Source organism: Sebastes umbrosus, chromosome 15 (genome assembly GCF_015220745.1).
Source record: "Sebastes umbrosus isolate fSebUmb1 chromosome 15, fSebUmb1.pri, whole genome shotgun sequence".
Lineage (NCBI taxonomy): Eukaryota > Metazoa > Chordata > Actinopteri > Perciformes > Sebastidae > Sebastes > Sebastes umbrosus.
The window spans coordinates 27,208,546-27,224,121 of NC_051283.1; the positions used below are offsets into that span (position 1 = coordinate 27,208,546).

At 46.5% G+C, this 15,576-nt stretch overlaps 4 protein-coding genes across 6 annotated transcripts in view; 2 read left to right on the forward strand and 2 right to left on the reverse strand.

Annotated features, from left to right (window-relative positions):
- The window catches only part of LOC119503730 (oocyte zinc finger protein XlCOF6-like), a 353,206-nt gene that overhangs the window by 163,917 nt on the left and 173,713 nt on the right, over nucleotides 1–15,576 (reverse strand). The gene's annotated exons all lie outside the window — the stretch shown is intronic.
- LOC119503768 (oocyte zinc finger protein XlCOF6-like) overlaps nucleotides 1–15,576 on the reverse strand; it is a 337,366-nt gene that overhangs the window by 148,048 nt on the left and 173,742 nt on the right. The window lies entirely within an intron of this gene.
- Nucleotides 341–4,167, forward strand: LOC119503748 (zinc finger protein 569-like). Its single transcript, XM_037795709.1, has 2 exons — nucleotides 341–875; nucleotides 1,385–4,167. Exons 1-2 carry the CDS (start codon nucleotides 575–577, stop codon nucleotides 3,508–3,510), a joined length of 2,427 nt encoding a protein of 808 aa, XP_037651637.1. The 5' UTR covers nucleotides 341–574; the 3' UTR covers nucleotides 3,511–4,167.
- On the forward strand, nucleotides 5,315–14,223 carry LOC119503778 (zinc finger protein 691-like). Its single transcript, XM_037795769.1, has 3 exons — nucleotides 5,315–5,632; nucleotides 12,604–12,900; nucleotides 12,992–14,223. The coding sequence occupies exons 1-3, from the start codon at nucleotides 5,404–5,406 to the stop codon at nucleotides 13,978–13,980; spliced, it is 1,515 nt and encodes a 504-aa protein (XP_037651697.1). The 5' UTR covers nucleotides 5,315–5,403; the 3' UTR covers nucleotides 13,981–14,223.

Here is a 15,576-nt window from a genome sequence, read left to right on the forward strand (position 1 = left end):
ATTATTTGATTATTGACAGTTTGCAATATATAATTATAATGAATTAAAAATAAAGTGAAACTAAATGGTTGTCACTGTCCACTCATATTAAACATGAATCACAATTAGTATTTGACTTTATGAAAATAATATGCAAGATAAGCATATCGTTTGTTAACATGAACGGCCGAATGTTGCGACGCCTTAGCTTTAAATGCTGCAGGAGCAATGAATTGTGGGATGTTATTCTCTCCTTTCCTTTGGTAAAGGATGCTCGAATGTGTGTCCTCTGCTAGAGGAGATAAGAAAGGAAGCATTGAAGCACCTTTCCTTAACATTTAGAGGATTCAAACAGCTCTTATCATGGCTGCTACTGAGATACTGGACCACAGCCTGGTCTCAGTAGAACCAGTGAGTCCTCCAGTCCAGCAGAGGGCAGCCTTTTGGACCGCAGCCTGGTCTCAGTAGAACCCCTGAGTCCTCCAGTCCAGCAGAGGGCAGCTTCCTCTCTCTCTATCTCTCTCTCTCTCCCCTCAGTGTGAACCCCCTGACCCGGACCAGATCCGTCCGTGTTGTTTTCCTCCGCTCTGTACCGATGTCTCTGGCGGTGTCGGTGTCGGAGCAGCTGACCCGGGTCGGGGAGGAGGTTCTGGGGCTGCTGGAGAAGCGCAGCGGCCTCTCCGGAGCCTCCGGCGGCCGCCTGCTCCGCCTGCTGCGGCGGCTGCTCACCGAGCGGCTGAAGGCGGCGGCGGAGCGGGTCGCCGGGCTGCTGGAGGAGGACCGGCGGCAGCTGGAGGAGGACCGGCGGCAGCTGGAGAAGGACCGGCGTGAGGTGGAGCGCAAGAGCCGGCTGCTGGAGGCGGTGCTGAGCCCGGTGGTCCGACTGACCCGAACGGGTGAGTTTACAACAGTGTTATCGATCATATCAGATGCTATTGATTGGTGAAACGTCACTGCTATGGTCATGACGTCACAAACAGAGGTGGTGATGAGCAAGAGAATAATGACAATAACTTTGGTTCCTTCAACATAAAACATGTTTATATATAAAACAGGAATAAAATAAATATATATGTAAGTAATAGTTCAAATCAATATAAACACAAGTAAATGTAAAATAAATGTTGTTCTTTGTGGCTCTTCATCCCAATTCAAACCAGGGAGATGATTACTTCCTGTTGGTGGAGGGAACCAGGAGATCACTTCCTGTTGGACTACAGTAATACGTCATCCCTGCAGCGCTCTATAGACTCTAAATCTAAGAACTGTTGTTCTTCTTGTGGACGTGCTGATGAATCATCTGTCTGTTGATTTAAATCATCACTAATGTTCCTCTCTGTAAGAACCAACACCACGACCTGGTTCAGACCCACATTAAACCTCTGATTATCCTTCCTCCTTCCAGACGCCATCAGGACCACTAGCGCCATCCACCCTCCCACAGGCCCGCTGTCTGAAGTCGACCACGTCCACCAACCCACTGGCCCACCCAGCTCCGCCTCCTCAGACGTCTCTGCAGCCGACAGCGACGAAGACTGGCGGGGAAGCGACACCTCATCCAATAATAAAGACACAAAAAGGACGAGCGGAGGACTGCGAAGACGGCAGACGGTGTCGGACCGGCCGGTGGCTCACCGCTGTGTCGTCTGTGGAAAAACTTTCCACCACAAAGGGAACCTGGTGAAACACGCGGAAACCCACTCAGACCAGCTGGAGTGTGGAGTCTGTGGAGAACACATCAAGTCCTCAGATGGTTTGTTCGACCATCTCAGATCTCACAGAGAAACTGGCGGCGGCGGCGGGACATGTGAGATCTGCCGAAAGACGTTTCAGAACATGGAGACGCACATGAGGAGTCACACGGGAGTCAAACCGTACAGCTGCGAAGTCTGTAGCAAGAGCTTCCCCCGACCTGGAGCGCTGCGGCGCCACAAGAAGATCCACAGCAGGACGCCACACGTCTGCTCGCCCTGCGGACTGACCTTCACCCACAACCAGCTGCTCCAGGATCACCTGAAGACCCACGAAGAAGACGATGGAGACCAGAGTGAGGAGGAGGACGAAGGCGAGGACGAAGGCGAGGACGGTCAGTCTGAAACGCTGAAAACAAGGAGAGACAGAAGACAGAGGTTTGGACAGAAGTCGTCCTCACTCTGCTGCCGGGTCTGCAGCGACTCCTTCCACAGCCGAGGGTTCCTGAGGAAACACGCCGAAACGCACTGCAGGGACGCTCCGAGCATGTGCGGCGTCTGTGGACAACAGCTGGACTCACCTGACGGTCTGCTGACTCACCTGCAGTCTCACAGAGAGACCAGCGGCACCTGCAGCATCTGCGGGAAGAGTTTCCAGAACATGGAGACACACATGCGAAGCCACACGGGGGTCAAACCGTACCGCTGCGGCGTCTGCAACAAGCGCTTTCCCCGACCCGGAGCGCTGCGGCGCCACAGGAAGATTCACAGTAGCGAGCGACCGCACGTCTGCCAGCACTGCGGAAAGACGTTCATCGAGAGCAGCGCCTTAAAGACTCACAGCAGGAGTCACTCATGGGAGGTGGATGAGGATGCAGAGTCTCTGCCGGACTCTCAGAGCCTGAAGTCTGAGATGGAGAAGAGTCTGAGCACCCAAGAGAACGCCACGGTGTCCACTCAGGCGTCTGACTGCTGTAAAGTCTGCGGAGAGTCTTTTCAGAGGAAAGGTAGTTTGAGGAAACACGCCAAGAGTCATTCAGCAGAGTCCGTCTGCGGCATCTGCGGCGAAAGTTTACCGCCATCCGAGACCCTGACGGACCACCTGCAGACTCACAGAGACGCCGGTAAAATCTGTCACATCTGCGGTAAAACCTACCAGAACATCGAGACTCACATGCGGAGTCATACCGGCGTCAAACCGTACTGCTGCGCTGTCTGCGGTAAATCCTTCCCACGGCCCGGCGCCTTGCGGCGCCACAAGAGGATCCACAGCGGGGAGCGACCGTACATCTGCGAGTTCTGTGGGAAGACGTTCATCGATAACGGCGCTCTGACGACGCACATCAGGAACCACACTGGAGACAAACCGGCCCAGCGCGTCTCCTGCGAGACCTGCGGGAAGAGTCTGGCGTCGGTCCACGTCCTGGAGGTCCACAAGAGGATCCACACCGGCGAGAAGCCCTTCCAGTGTCGCGTCTGTGGTAAAGCCTTCAGGCAGGTGGGAGGGATGAACGCCCATATGCTGACGCACACCGGCGAGAAGCCGTTCGGCTGCAGTGTCTGCAATAAGAGCTTCAGCACCAAGGGGTACCTGGAGACCCACCTCCGGTTCCACAGGAAAGACCGGGCCTTCAGCTGCCACCTGTGCTGGAAGGCCTTCGTCACCAAGAACGACCTGAAGAAACACCTGCTGACGCACAGTGGAGAGAAACCCTACAGCTGCCGGGTGTGTGGGCGGAGCTACCAGGAGAAACGCTCCAGAGACGTCCACATGAAGGTCCACCTGGACCAGCCAATCAGGAGGCAGGACGGCCCACAGCCAGACTTCATACAGCTGTAGAGTAGAACCAGTGTCTCTACTGGTTCTAGTAACTGGTGAGCTGACAGACCCTGTAGAGCTCATACAGACCAGTTAGTAGAACCAGTGTCTCTACTAGTTCATGTTCTCCTGTCAGAATGCGACGACACAAATCTGTTTTACACAAATGTCACTTTTTATTTTTCATTTTCAAAAAAGAAAAAAATTCCAGATGTTTTCTATTATGGGCTGAAACTGACCATTGTTTTTGTTATTAATTATTATTGTATATAAAAATATATATGTTTACATGCTCAAACTTTCAGAATAAAATGACTAATGTAAATTTTTATTTTGAAATATTATTGTGGTCCATGATGAAGGAGTTACCGTCTCTGTGAGGCTAAAATGTTGAAATCAAATACAAATATTTTATGAAAATACAGGTTTTTTTGGGGGGGGGGGGTTTGACAATGTCTTTATTGTTTTTTTTGTTATACAAACATCTGCATTATTAAGCAATTTATCCAATACAGGATTTACTTTAACAAACACAACATCCCCCGCACACCCACCCGTTCTCTCTTAACTTTTCCCTTTCTTACAGGGCCAAAATCAATACACATCTATCACAGTGTGTATCACATTGATACACAGTATCAATCAGACAATTAAACAGTTAAATGGCACCTCTAACAAAATGAAGATACACATAAACAGAAAATAAATATATAGAAAATAAATAATAAATAAAATAAAAAGATTTTCAAAAACAAGAATCCATTCCCTTCTGAGGGTCTACCACTATTGTGAATTTTTACGTATCCTTTCTTAATTATTCCTGTAGAAGCTCTCCAATATCACTACTTTTTATGAAATCATTAAATGATTTCCATATTTCCTCATAAACACACAGTTTGTTTTTCAAGGTATGTTATTCTCTCCATTGACATACATTGTGCTATGTTTTTAATCCAAGCGCCAATTGTAGGTGCATCGGATTTATCCAATTAAAAGCAATCATTCGTTTTGCCTGAAATATAGCAAAATCAATAAATTTACATTCTTTGGTTCTCAGATTGAGATCTGATGGGTACAAATGTAGCAATATCATTTTGGGGTCTAGTGGAACGTTTACAGATGAAACTATTTTATTGATCACCTCCCTCCAGAATTTCTTAATTTTGTCACACTCCCAAATGCAACATATAAGTGTTCCTTGAGCCTCATTACATTTAAAGCAAGTGTCAGGTATATTACTGTTATATTTATTCAATTTGACAGGGGTTACATAAGTCCACATCAACCAGTTGTATTGAAATGGAAATACTGTTTGGATTGTAGATAAAGATTTTACTCAAATACTATTAAACTGAATAAATTAAACAACTTGAAGCATTTTCACAGCAGAAGAGCTGATGGTTTAAACCAGTTAAATAACATCAAATTGATATAAGATTAATATGATGTTAATGCATCATATTAATATAAGATTAATATGATGTTAATGCATCATATTAATATGGGATTAATATGATGTTAATGCATCATATTAATATAGGATTAATATCAATCAATCAAGCTTTATTTATATAGCACCTTTCAAAAAAGTCAAATGCAATTCAAAGTGCTGTACAGACTATTACTTAAAATTCAAAAATGTAGATAAAAATGTAATATAAGATTAATATTCGTTAATGCATCATATTAATCTTGTATTAATATGATGTTGATGCATGTTGCATTAATATCATATTAATATGATGTTAACATGATACATTAACATCATATTAATAATTCACTGCTTTTATTGTGAAGTCTTCCCGCCACCGTCTAGTCTGTCTAACCTGACTTCCGGTCGGACCACGTTAAACCTTCGGTATCTTCTCCTCTCGGTATCACGGAGAGTTCGGGTGGTTTCTGTTCGGTACCGACATGTTGAAGCTCGACGGGCTGCGGCTGTTCGTCGACCGGAGACTCTCCGCGGTCACCGACGACATCTTCCTCCGGTTGGCCTCAACCGTCACCGAGTATGAACGAGAGGTTTACCGGTTAAAACAAGAGATCCACCGACAGAGGAGACTGCTGGAGGACAGACCGGAGGACAGACCGGGGGACACACCGGGGGACACACCGGAGGATACACCGGGAGACAGACCGGAGGGTCAGTGGACAGAGACAGTTAGTTGGTTTGATAAAGAAAATATCCGCTGAGTCAATGACGTAGCTGTTTGTTCCCGCCAGATGTCGCTGTTAAAAAGAAAGTGAAAGTAAAAAACACATAGTTAAAGTATCAGTAGTGAAAGTACACAAGTATTACCAGCTTCATGTAGTTCACCAAGGACACCATTCACACAGAGAGAGAGAGACAAGGACACCATTCACACAGAGAGAGAGACAAGGACACCATTCACACAGAGAGAGAGACAAGGACACCATTCACACAGAGAGAGAGAGAGACAAGGACACCATTCACACAGAGAGAGAGACAAGGACACCATTCACACAGAGAGAGAGACAAGGACACCATTCACACAGAGAGAGAGACAAGGACACCATTCACACAGAGAGAGAGAGACAAGGACACCATTCACACAGAGAGAGAGAGACAAGGACACCATTCACACAGAGAGAAAAAGACAAGGACACCATTGTGAGGAAGCAACAACTCCCTCAGTAACTGTTTGGTAAAGCCAAGTGGGGTTGATCACAGTTATCTTTGTTTTTCCTTATGTGGGTAGTTAAGGGGTTAATTGACTGACAGGGACTGAGTGGCTCCAAGTGTAATCAGGTGTGCTCTGATTTCCCAGGTTCTTACTGCAGGTGTCTCCAGTCTGAGCTGATGGCAGCATTCGCCTGATAAGCCAGTTTGAACTGGAAAGGCGGGCGGTTAGGTTATATGACCATGTGTGAAAGTAGAGTTTGAAAAAGAGAGTGGTAAAAAAGAGCAGCACCAGGCATGTGGTGAGCAGTGTAACTGAATGCAGAGGATGATTTTCCCTCCATGTGTTTTTTCCTTTGTTTGATGGAATTTTTACAGACTGAAAATAAAAGTCTGCCTTATTTTTCAAGCATACTTACCTGCCAGTATGATGATTTCTCTTCGTGACTTTTCACCTTGCTCTCCTGCACCTCACCTTGCAACAATTGGTGGCAGTGGTGGGATCTAATACGCCTGTGTCGAGTTGGTGTTGGAATGCTGACTAAATGAGAGGTGCAGTACGTGGAAGAGGTCGGCCGAAGAAATCCACCTTGGCAGAAATGGAGAGAAAGAATGCTGAAAGGACAGTGGAGTTTGAGCCACCACTTGATGGAGCCATGGCCGCTGGAGATGAAGAAGAAGAACCAGTGGTACGGCCAAAAATACTTATAGACCGTGTTGCTAGTGAAGAACTCTCTGCCACAGACTTTTTTGAAGAAATGAGAGAGTTTATGCGACGGTCTAGACAAACTGAAGCGGTACTTTTTGATCAGATTAAACAGCTAAGAGGTGAGATGGGAGCAAAGTCGACGCAGGACTGGATGTCAGATGAACAATATGAACAGCCTGACCAACATTATCCTCATGCTATACCTGCTGGTGTTTTAAAGCTGCAAGCTGAAACCTCCATGCACCTGCCCACAGTTAAAGAACCAAAGAAATTCATTCCACTTCAAGCTAGTGGGCCTGTCTCCTCATTACAGCAACTGTTGCCTCAGCAGCAACAGCGTGCTTCTCCACCAACCCGGTCTGTCAGGCCCCATGTCAGTGAACCAAGAATACCTGACTTCAAAGAAGGTGAAGATCCAGAGAGCTTCTTTGTTCGGTTTGAGCGGATGGCCAGAACATGGGGGTGGCAGCCAGTGGAGTGGGCAGCCAGAGTGGTCACCTTATTGACGGGAAAAGCTCTTGATGCTTATGCTGGAATGGACGAAGAACAAGCTGAATCCTACGAGGCCGTTAAAGCAGCAGTGTTAATGAAGTTCAATGTGACAGAGGAGACTTACAGACAGCGTTTCCGGAGCACTATTGTGCCAGTGGGAGAAACAGTCCGTGAAACCTACAACCGGATAAAGGGACTTTATAAACGATGGATGCGACCAAACAGCCGCACTAAGGAGCAGATTGGTGAGTCTATTGTTTTGGAGCAATACCTCCGTGTGCTCCAACCAGACATTCGCACCTGGGTAAAGGAGAACGATCCCCAGACAGGAGAGGAAGCAGCGGACCTGGCAGAACGCTACACAGCTGCTCACGGGGACCCTTCAAGGAAAAAGTTGACTGTTGGGAAGTCAAGGTTTGGGGAGACCAAACCTTACGGTTTGCCTGTTGTGGACAATAAGGACATTGGGGTTGGTAAGAAACCTGTACATTCAAACTTGAAACCTAACTTCACATGTTTTTACTGTCAGCAACCTGGCCACAAAGCTTCATTTTGTCCTTTAAAAAGATCAAAAACAGTTGAGTTGTGTTCTGTACCTCGTCCTGATAATGATGACCATGATGATGTTAATGAGAATGAAATGATTCCACATAGACATGTAGTAGATGTCACAGTTAACGGTCATGTGGCAAAGGCTCTGGCTGACACTGGTAGTTCGCAAACTTTGGTAAAGTCCAGCCTACTCCACAACTCACTGACTAACTTTGAACGAAATGTAAATATCACATGTGTTCATGGATGTAGGAAAGATTACCCAACTGCAGAAGTGATCATTGAGGTTGAAGGGCAAGCCTTTATGTTAACTGTTGGTGTGCTAGATCACCTAGCATATGATGTAATCCTTGGAGAAGATTTGCCTGTGCTAGACAATTTGGTCCAGCAAAACTCCAGAGCATACTCTTGTGCTGTAGTGACTCGCTCTGTCACCAAGGGGTTAGAACCCCTACCTGATGCAGATGATGGTTTGTTTAAAGGGGGAAATAAGGTTAAGAAAACAAAACGTCAGCGTCGTCAGGAGAAAAACAGAAATCTTGATAAAGCTAAATGTCCTGACCCTTCTCTCCCTTTAACTCCTCCCATTGAACCACAATGGCAAATCCCTGACAATTTCAGAGAGATTCAGGAGAATGACTCTTCTCTGAAACCTCTCTTTGCAAAAGTTTGTGAAATAGATGGGGTCCAAAAAGCTGGCACAGGGGGGCTGAAAGGTGTAATTGGGGATCCCTTTGTCATAAAAGAAAACCTTTTGTATTTGGCAGACATTGAGAATCCCAGACTTGTTATTCCAAAAGAGTATCGTCAAGTAATACTGCATTTGGGTCATACTATTCCATGGGCTGGCCATTTAGGGCAGGCCAAAACCTATAACCGCATTGCTGAGCGCTTCTATTGGCCAGGGTTATACAAAGAGGTACTGGAGTATTGCAAGACATGTCATGATTGCCAGGTGGTGGCCCCCACCAAAATTTCAGACCGAGGCCAATTACAACCATTACCTATTATGAGTGTGCCTTATGAGAGAATAGCCATGGATATCATTGGTCCCCTGCCAAAGAGTAGCAAAGGACACAAATTTGCCCTGGTGATATGTGACTATGCAACCAGATATCCAGATGTTTATCCACTGCGCTCCATTCAGGTCAAACATATAGTTCGATGTTTAGTGGAGTTATTCTCTAGAGTTGGCATCCCTAAAGAGATCTTAACAGATCAAGGTTCAAACTTTATGTCACATCTAATGAAGTCACTGTATTCTCAACTTGGTGTGAAAGGGATAAGAACCACTCCTTACCACCCTGAAACCGATGGTCTTGTCGAGCGATTTAATGGTACCCTGAAACAAATGTTGAGAAAATTTGTTGATGATACTGGCAAAGACTGGGATAAATGGTTGCCTTTCCTTTTGTTTGCATATCGAGAGGTACCCCAGGCTTCAACTGGTTTCTCCCCTTTTGAGCTGTTGTATGGCAGACAGGTGAGAGGCCCTTTGGACATGCTGAAGGAGAACTGGGTGGCTGGTGTGGCAACGTCACCAACAACGAACATCATCTCCTACATTCTGCAGATGCGAGACAAACTGGAAAGTTGCAGAGAAAGAGTCAAAGAAAACATGCTGGAGGCTCAACATAAACAAAAGGTATGGTACGACAAACATGCTCAAGAAAGAGAACTGAAAACTGGACAGAAAGTGTTGGTACTGCTCCCTACTGGGCCGAGTAAGTTACTAGCGAAGTGGCAAGGCCCCTATCCTGTTACCAGAAAGGTGGGCCCAGTAACATATGAAATTTCCTGTCCTGATAAACAAAAACACAAGCAACTGCTCCATGTAAACCTATTAAAGGAATACCATGAAAGAAATCCCTTGGAAACAGGTGGAGAGCATGTTCTGATGGTCCAGGATGTCCAGTCTGAAGATGATGTGGCGGAAGCTGAGGAAGCGGACATGATGCCCTTCAGAGAGAAGTGTAAACCCCAGATCCCTCCAGAGCACCTGAGTGTGGATCAGTGGCATCAACTGGGTGAGCTTAAACAATCTTTCCCATCATTGTTCTCAGAAAAACCTGGCCGAACTGATGTGATAAAACACAAAATTGTTCTGAAGGACACTAAACCTGTTCGCCTGAAGCCTTACAGAATTGCAGAACAAATGATGGAACCACTGAAGAAGGAGGTGCAGATGATGTTGGACATGGGAGTCATTGAACCATCCAGAAGTGAGTGGTCAAACCCCATAGTGCTTGTTCCCAAGAAAAATTGTACTCAACCTCGGTTCTGTTCCGACATGAGGAAACTGAACAGTATTTCCTGTTTTGATTCATATCCCATGCCCCGTATTGATGAGCTGCTAGAGAGAATCGGGAAAGCCAACTACATCACAGCATTAGACCTTTGTAAAGGTTACTGGCAAGTGCCTCTTGACCCATCTTGCAAAGAATACACAGCGTTCCAGATTCCAGGAATGGGCTTGTTCCAGTACACTGTGTTACCCTTTGGCCTTCATGGCGCACCTGCGACCTTTCAAAGATTAATGGACATTGTTCTTAATGATTGCTCCAGGTTTTCAGCTGCCTATCTTGATGATGTGGTAATCTACAGTAAATCCTGGGAAGAACACTTGCAGCATCTTGAAATCGTCCTAAGCAAGATACAGGAAGCCGGGCTGACCCTGAATGCAAACAAGTGTTCCTGGGCTCAGGAGGAGGTGAAATACCTTGGGTACCTGGTCGGCCGTGGGCAGATAAGGCCACAAATAGAGAAGATAAAGGCCATACAGATGATTCCAAGACCCCTGTCCAAGAAGCAAGTGAGATCCTTTTTAGGACTGGTGGGGTGGTACAGAAGGTTTGTTCCCCATTTCTCTACATTGGCGGCACCACTCACCGAACTAACAAAAAAATCAACCTCGAAAGTGATATGGAATGATGAATGTGAACGTGCCTTCCAGGCATTGAAAAGGCAGATCTGTCAAGCTCCTGTGTTGCAGAGCCCGGACTTCACGAAAGCATTCCTGGTGCAGGTTGATGCCTCCGGTGTTGGACTAGGAGCGGTGCTAGCCCAGGGGGAACCTGGTGAAGAGAAACCTGTCCTGTTCTTAAGTAAGAAACTGTTTGACCGGGAGAAAAAGTACTCTACTGTGGAAAAGGAGGGACTGGCTATAAAATGGGCTATTGATTCATTGAAGTATTACCTTTTGGGAAGAGAGTTTGTATTGCAGACAGACCACAGACCTTTGAAGTGGATGCAATCCACGCAGCATCAGAATGCAAGGATTCTGCGTTGGTGCCTAGCCCTCCAGCCATACCAGTTCACCATAGAGCACTGTCCTGGTAAGAAAAACCTTATTGCTGATTATCTGTCATGTTTGCCTGACTTATGTAAGCCAGAGGGGGAGGAGGTGTGAAATGTGAGGAAGCAACAACTCCCTCAGTAACTGTTTGGTAAAGCCAAGTGGGGTTGATCACAGTTATCTTTGTTTTTCCTTATGTGGGTAGTTAAGGGGTTAATTGACTGACAGGGACTGAGTGGCTCCAAGTGTAATCAGGTGTGCTCTGATTTCCCAGGTTCTTACTGCAGGTGTCTCCAGTCTGAGCTGATGGCAGCATTCGCCTGATAAGCCAGTTTGAACTGGAAAGGCGGGCGGTTAGGTTATATGACCATGTGTGAAAGTAGAGTTTGAAAAAGAGAGTGGTAAAAAAGAGCAGCACCAGGCATGTGGTGAGCAGTGTAACTGAATGCAGAGGATGATTTTCCCTCCATGTGTTTTTTCCTTTGTTTGATGGAATTTTTACAGACTGAAAATAAAAGTCTGCCTTATTTTTCAAGCATACTTACCTGCCAGTGTGATGATTTCTCTTTGTGACTTTTCACCTTGCTCTCCTGCACCTCACCTTGCAACAACCATTCACACACAGAGAGAGAGAGAGACAAGGACACCATTCACACACACACACACACAGAGAGAGACAAGGACACCATTCACACACAGAGAGAGACAAGGACACCATTCACACAGAGAAAAAGACAAGGACACCATTCACACACAGAGAGAGAGAGAGACAAGGACACCATTCACACACACACACAGAGAGAGACAGGGACACCATTCACACAGAGAGAGAGAGAGACAAGGACACCATTCACACACACACACACACAGAGAGAGACAGGGACACCATTCACACAGAGAGAAAAAGACAAGGACACCATTCACACACACACACACACACAGAGAGACAAGGACACCATTCACACACACACACACACACACACAGAGAGAGACAAGGACACCATTCACACACACACACAGAGAGAGAGAGAGACAAGGACACCATTCACACAGAGAGAAAAAGACAAGGACACCATTCACACACACACACACAGAGAGAGACAAGGACACCATTCACACAGAGAAAAAGACAAGGACACCATTCACACACACACACACACAAAGAGAGAGAGACAGGGACACCATTCACACACAGAGAGACAAGGACACCATTCACACACAGAGAGAGACAAGGACATCATTCACACACAGAGAGAGAGAGAGACAAGGACACCATTCACACACAGAGAGACAAGGACATCATTCACACACAGAGAGAGAGAGAGACAAGGACATCATTCACACACAGAGAGAGAGAGAGACAAGGACACCATTCACACACAGAGAGAGACAAGGACACCATTCACACCGTTTTTTTTCTTCCAGGTGTTCTGCAGGTCTCCAGCACAGAAGAAGAGCAGCAGGTGAGGGGGCGGAGCTTCGTTAAACAGGAAGAGGGCGGAGCCTCGGTAACCGAGGAGACCGATACCAGGTTCATACAGAGTCCTGATTGGCTGAGGGAGACACCTGAAACTGAGCAGAGTCCTTCGTCCAATCAGATCCAGTCCTGCAGGGAGGAGGTTGGGCCCCAACCTGCTGTCAACAAACAGGAAGTGTTCAGTGTCAAACAGGAAGTGGATGAGGGTCACATGATGCTGGAGGAGGTCAGCTCCCAGCAGGAAGGTCAAGTCGCTACATACGCTAGTTTCACACCTGTGCAGTAAAATGTCGCCTCCATCACGTTCATCAACGTCTTGTTCTTCTTCTCCTCCAGGTGTTCTGCCGGTTTTCACCATAGAAGAAGAGCAGCAGGTGAGGGGGCGGGGTTTCACGCAGCTCATCAGAGAGGGCGGAGCTTCAGGACCAGAGGAGACCTACACCATGTCCACACAGAGTCCTGATTGGCTGATGGAGAGCAACGATGACGAGGGAAGTCCTTCATCGCACCGAGAGGAGAACCTTCTCCCCGGCCCCTCAGACTATCTGATAAGACCAGAACCCGGAGGGACCTGCACACCTCCGCACCACAACATGTACACCGTTATCCAATCAGAGTCCTCCACTGAGGACAGCGACGACGCTCAGTCTGAATCAGGTCTCCAGGGGACTCCGGGGACCGGGACTCGGACTCCTGCAGACCAGAAGCTTCTGGTCTGCGGCAGCTGTGATCGAGAGTTCAGCTCAACACGAACTCTGAGGAAACACATCAGACGAAACATGTCTCAGGACCAGGACCAGATGTCCTGCAGCCTCCGCAGACAGAGGGCCCCCTTCCAGACTCCTGCCAAGTCCTTCAGCTGCAGAGTCTGCGGGAGTTCCTTCTACACGCAGGGGATTCTGGTCCGACACGCCGAAAACCACTGCAAGGAGCCCGAGAGCCAGTGCGGGGCCTGTGGGGACCATCTGGGTTCCACGGAGACGCTTCGAGACCACCTGCGGTCCCACAAAGAGCTGGGTAGCACCTGCGACGTGTGCGGGAAGAAGTGCAGCTCCATCAGGCGGATGGAGATCCACAAACGGGTCCACACCGGAGAGAAACCGTACCGCTGCGGGTTCTGCAACCGAGACTTCAGCAGGAAGGAGAGTCTGGAGAGACACCTGAAGGTCCACAGCGGGGACAGACCGCACAACTGTGGACTCTGCAGGAGGACCTTCACCAGGAGGGAGTATCTGGTCCACCACCTGAACACCGGCCACACGGAGAGACTGGGTCCACCTGCAGGGACCGAGAGGACCGAGCCGTTCACTTGGTCCACCACCTGAAGACCGGCCACACGGAGAGACCGGGTCCACCTGCGGGGACCAAGAGGACCGAGCCGTTCACTTGGTCCACCACCTGAAGACCGGCCACATGGAGAGCCTGGGTCCACCTGCGGGGACCGAGAGGACCGAGCCGTTCACTGTGATGCTGTTTATACGTCGATACTTGATCTGAATCAGTTAAATTTAATTACGCAAAATTTTATGTTTCATTATTAAATGTATTTTAATCAGTCGGTGACATCATCAATACATCATCAATACATCATCAATACATCATCAATACGTCAAATACAGATTCTTTTATAGCTGTTTAAATCCTGTTTGACTGTTTGCTTTATATCGGCAGCTGGTTTCAGAGTTATTGATTGATTGTCTCAGTTTATAATGACTTTAGTATCAGATGAAAGTGAAGGTCCTTCAGCCGTCCTTCAGCCGTCGTTAGGTCGTTGTTAGGCCGTCCCTCAGCCGTCCTTTGATGTCGTTAGGTTGTCCTTCAGCCGTCGTTAGGTAATCCTTAAGCCGTCCTTCGGCCGTCGTTAGGTCGTCCCTCAGCCGTTGTTAGGTCGTCATTCAGCCGTTAGGTCGTCCTTCGGCCATCGTTAAATTGTCTTTATATGGTAAAGTTTAATTCATGAATAGCAGCAACCTGCAGAGTTTTTATCAGACTCACAGAGTTTGTTTGTTGACGTTCTTTAGAGAACAACCTGTTGAGTCATTTCCTGTGACGCAGAACGTTCGGTGCTCAGCTGGAGTCGGCGTGGTGCTTTCAAGTGCTTCATTTACCGTCAGACCAGAGAAATATCCAGGAACAAAGAGTTTTTTCATTAACAGGAGTGTGTGTGTGTGTGTGTGTGTGTGTGTGTGCGTGTGCGTGTGCGTGTGTGTGTGTGTGTGTGTGTGTGTGTGTGCGCGCGTGTGTGTTTGTGTGTGTGTGTGAGTGAGTTACTAAGTGACTTCCTGGTCCACCGGGTGTATCCTGTTAAAACACAAACACACACACTCCCTGGGTCATGTGTATGTTCATTAACTTGAACAACACACACACACACACACACACACACTGATTGTGACATCACAACAGAATTTAATCAAAACGAGGTCAAAGGATAATAATAAACAGTTAAATCATTAAAGATTGTTGACTACAGTATTACGTAAAATAAAATAAACATAAATGATATCTTCAATGATAATATAATAAAACAGTCCAACCAAATTATTTTCATTTTTTACTAAATAAATAGAGTTATCAGTTACATATTGATCAATAGAATGAATGTAAGCCAAAACATTAAAGTAATATAATGTGAATATAGTGATATTATAATAAATAATCATGTTTACATATTTAAGTTCACAGTTTATAAAGAAGTGACCAAATAAACACAAAATATGTTGTATGAAAAGTAATCAGATTTCATTATCATAACCAGTGGTGGAGGAAGTATTCACATCCTGTACTGTAGTAAAAGTACTAAAACCACTCTGTAAAAATACTCTGTTACGATAAAAGTACTAATACCACACTGTAAAAGTACTCTGTTATAATAAAAGTACTAATATCACACTGTAAAAATACTCTGTTACAATAAAAGT